Source organism: Sinocyclocheilus rhinocerous, unplaced genomic scaffold (genome assembly GCF_001515625.1).
Source record: "Sinocyclocheilus rhinocerous isolate Xijiao unplaced genomic scaffold, SAMN03320098_v1.1 scaffold767, whole genome shotgun sequence".
NCBI classification, from domain to species: Eukaryota; Metazoa; Chordata; class Actinopteri; order Cypriniformes; family Cyprinidae; genus Sinocyclocheilus; species Sinocyclocheilus rhinocerous.
In genome coordinates, this window is record NW_015633562.1 from 973,291 (window position 1) to 977,506 (window position 4,216).

A 4,216-nucleotide genomic window follows, 5' to 3' on the forward strand; every position below is an offset into this window, starting at 1 on the left:
TTCATAGGTTTGACTGACTGTATTTTATTATGATAATGAACAAGCTGCATTGTCAAGGTAGCAATGCTTAACTGTGCGGCGCCAGCGCAATCACTTGAATTTTTTCCTTCTAACAAGTGGAATAAACTAGTCTACTCCTTTTAGTCCTAAAGATAATCGGAATTGTAAAAGGTTTGCCTTTGTGTACATTCACAATAAAAACAAATCTTTGTGCTTTTGTAAAATAAGCCTAAAGAAAAATAGGATGCCGCTTTCTGTCGTCTGTTTCCTTTCCACGCAGCTCAAAAATAAACAAACTCTGCATACTAGGCTACTTGTTGCACAGTTTCTCGTATAGGCCTGTTCATTCGTTTAATATACTGTATATATATATATATAATGTTTTTCTCCGCTCGCAGAAGCGCTGCAGGTGCGTGATGTGATATGATGAGACCATGTGAATCCTCATGTTCTGTTGTTTGCGGCTTTTTGCGCATGTAAAATTAATTCCCGTGAAACAAATGTTAGTATTTTTTTAACAGGTCACAGACTCTTATCCTTTCTAATTTAATTCAATTCTAATTTATGACAGAAGAACGCATCCACACTATCCACATTGACCGCCACAAATATCCACCGCCCCCTGCCATCAGCTCCCGCGTCTCACACACACGAGCGTGACTTTAGCACTAGATTTAGCAACTTTCACACCCTTTTAGCGGTTTTTTTCCATAGAATATTCATACTGACAAACCTAGAGACTTTTTTGGATAAACCTTAGCTATGGTTCAGTTGGAGATTTCGCCAGTGCTGTCCCGCGAACGCGAAGTCTGACTTTCCCGGAGAAGTGTCACCTCTCTCGGCGTCTGTTCTGTGCATTGAGCGGCAGAGAAGCAGCCCATTCAGTTGGCCGCACCACAGCCGACTCGTCAAAAAATGAGTACAAAACAGCGTTTCCTAGCACCTGTCGCTTACTGATTGTTTGGAATTATAAATATGAGCGTAGTTCGTCTGTTAATATCACATGCACGTTTTTGGCGATTCAATTGCCAAGGTGTCCGTAGAGGGTTGCTCTTCTTTTGCTGTCACCTTTTCTGATATTTTGGCTGCTTCTGGGTGATTGTTAACCAACATGTGATCACGAACTGACACACTCTGGACTGTTTTCATCTTGTGTTTTGTGGAAAAGTAAATCAGTATGTGCCTAATTCTTAGATATTGAGGACTACTCTGAAAAGAAATAACATCTAAATTAACTGTTTTTATTCATGTCAAAAATATCACCTAAATGCATGAATCCGTACCAAACAGAACTATTTTAAGGGTTAAATCAAGTAGAAATAGCTCTTTGAGGTAACATTTGGAAGTCACCACTTTTTACAGTGTATGTTCTAGTTTTGTCTCAACTAATTTGCGATTGATAAGTGTCAAAGCACATTTTGGACCCTGCATATCTAATCTAACATAACCTTTGTGTGTCTGTGCATTATATAATGTGTTTTTTTAAAACATTTGCTGTTATTTTGCTCTCTCACAGGGAGAAGATGGCAGTGCTGCACTATCAGATGGTAAGGACTGTCCTGTTACACTCCAGTGACTCTCTCATGAACCCCTCTCAAACCCTGAGTCCATTAATTTTATTTGAAATAGTTTCCCTGTTGACAGCCTGGGTCACTTTAGTGTATTGTTGCCCATAAAGGTTAAATGTGTTCACTGAGTGAGGAAAAAGGCTCGTCCTGATATGGTCTCAAGCCCAGGCTGTGGTTACACTAGATAAAGCTGGAGAACAAGCCTGTGTGTTAAGCTTTCTCTCTCTTTCTCTCTCGCAGATGCTCAGCAGGCTGCGGCCCATAACCGGGCTGCTTCCACCAGCCTCATACATGATTCAGACCTGGCAGTCTCATTCAAAGATCTGGACAACCTCTTCAACTCAGATGAGGACGAACAAACAGTTAGTGTCAAGCTGTCTTTTTATTATCTCTTTCTATTTTGTGTCCCCTTTGCGTCACTGTGTGAAAATAAATTCTGCTGGTTTGGCAAATTTTCACAATGACGCGAGTGCTCGGAGCTGATTGCCGTTCATAATTAGATGTTAAGATATATCATCAATATCTAATTACTGTTAAAATTACCATTGCTTGGCTATTTGAAAATAAGGGTATGTTGCAATGGAAATGTGTTTTTTGCCCTCTTTTAGAGAAATTGCTGTAATTTTAATGAAATCATAGCTCTGATTTTTGGCTAATTTGTGTATTTCTCCATAGCCTGGAGCACGGAGAGCTGTAAATGGAGCAGATGAGAAGTTTGGCAGCAAGGAGTCGAAGCCAACCACACTGGACCCTGTCTCCTGTATAAGTGAGCACAGTCTCTGTTTCTATAAATATACAGGGTTTACTTCTTCATTCTAACTCTGTATACTGCTCCCTGCTGGCCATTGTGGCCATTTTTACATTGCTAGCAGACAAGCAGTAACATCATCATGCGCATATTTCTTTGAGTGGGAACAGGATGTTTTCTTTAACATGCAAAAAAGAAGGTTTCTAATAAACCAAATCAAAAAAATGTTTAAAGTTCTTTTGTAGAGCAAATTTGACATTTTGACAAGTCCTTTTGTTTTCCACAAGAATAAGTAGGAAATAGAGATGACTTAAAACATTTTTTTTTTTTTTTTTATCATAGATGTTTTATGCATTATCCCCTGCATCCTTCCGTTTACATGTCATCTTTCCCTCTGCTCATCCATCCCTCAGGCACGGCTGATCTACACCAGATGTTCCCTACGCCTCCGTCTTTAGAGCAGCACAACATGGGTTACTCTCCCATGAACAAAGAGTATGGATGTATGGAGCCAGGCTCTGGCCTCAACACTCTAGATGGCCCTACTGCTCTGGGTGGTCAGTTTAAAATCGAGGTGGAGGAGAGTTTCTGCAGCCCCAAACCTTCTGAAATCAAGGTGAGACGAGTAAGATGACTGCTACACCATGTTCTAACCATGTGCAGTGCTGTACATTAGGCTTGCCGCGATAGACAGTGTTGACAGTGATACCGGTGTTAAAGCGTCACCGACCCCCACCGTCGTTTTGATTTTTTATAGAAATAGAAATCATTTAGTTCAGTAAAAGAACAGACACTACAATTAAAAACTGAACGCGGCTGCTCAATGCAGCGTGCCGAACGACAGTTGCATCACAGATCAGATTTCATTTCTCCAGTGAGGAGAGTGAGTCGAGCTGACTGACAAGAAGAGAAAGCGAGGAAAAGAGGGAACGCCCCCGCCCCCACGGTGATAGTGGTATTACCGGTGTTGTCACACGTCGATTAACCGGCGGGAAAATTTCCTCACCGTCACAACCCTACTGTACGTTTCCAGTGCTAAGTCATTTTTCTGTCTTCACTGACAGTGAAGTACTTTGAAGAGCAACACAACCACAGCCAATCAGAATAAACTTCATGTTTGATATTATGATTTTTTTTTTTTTTTTTGGCAGCTAGTTAAATGTTCTTTGACCTCTAAACTTGTTGAAATTAGCTTGCATGCATTTACTAATTTAAGTGCTTTCTTTGTTAATTAATTTGTTAATTTTTTTATTGAATTGCTATAGAACTGGAATGGCACAACAGCAAATTGAACATGGTTTTCTCTCTCTCTCCCCAGGACTTCTCATTTGTGTACAAGCCTGACTTGTGTCAGCCGTTTGTGGGCTGTTCCATGTTTGCCCCCCTGAAGTCTTTGCCCAGTCAGTGCCTGCCCCCTATCAAACTGCCTGATGAGTGTGTTTACAGGCCCAGCTGGACAGTGGGGAAACTAGAGCTACTCAACTCTGTACCTGCTATGACCATTTTCAGCAAGGATGGGTGAGTTTCACATCTGGGGTGAAATGTACTGAACCTACTGTATGAACCACATATATCTTTATACAGACTTTGTATGCACTAAGAGGGTCTCACAAAGAAATGTCTGGGCCATATTTCACCCCAAATTCAAAATGAAAATGATAAAACAACCCTCTACATTGCGAGTAAATCACTCGCAAATGCGACTAAATCTTCACTCTGGGCGACTAAATGATGTCTAATATTAGCCAATTGCTAATAAATTCTCAGATTTTACTCGCCAGTGTGAGTTGAAGGCTAAGAATAAGTTTAGCTCAGATATATTTTCACTCGCCGAACACTCAGACTGAGCGCTTCAGTTTCTCTCTCCGCCAAGAGATCTGTGCTATTTTTCAGTTCATCT

General features: G+C 40.8%; 1 protein-coding gene across 2 annotated transcripts in view; it reads left to right on the plus strand.

The window, feature by feature from the left end:
- LOC107744626 (mediator of RNA polymerase II transcription subunit 13-like) overlaps window positions 1-4,216 on the plus strand; it is a 98,922-nt gene that overhangs the window by 78,538 nt on the left and 16,168 nt on the right. For both annotated transcript variants that reach the window (XM_016558419.1, XM_016558420.1), the window contains exons 11-15: window positions 1,517-1,547; window positions 1,809-1,930; window positions 2,244-2,334; window positions 2,730-2,932; window positions 3,635-3,834. In XM_016558419.1, coding sequence (XP_016413905.1) covers window positions 1,517-1,547; window positions 1,809-1,930; window positions 2,244-2,334; window positions 2,730-2,932; window positions 3,635-3,834 — 647 coding nt within the window. The remainder of the gene's footprint in view (window positions 1-1,516; window positions 1,548-1,808; window positions 1,931-2,243; window positions 2,335-2,729; window positions 2,933-3,634; window positions 3,835-4,216) is intronic.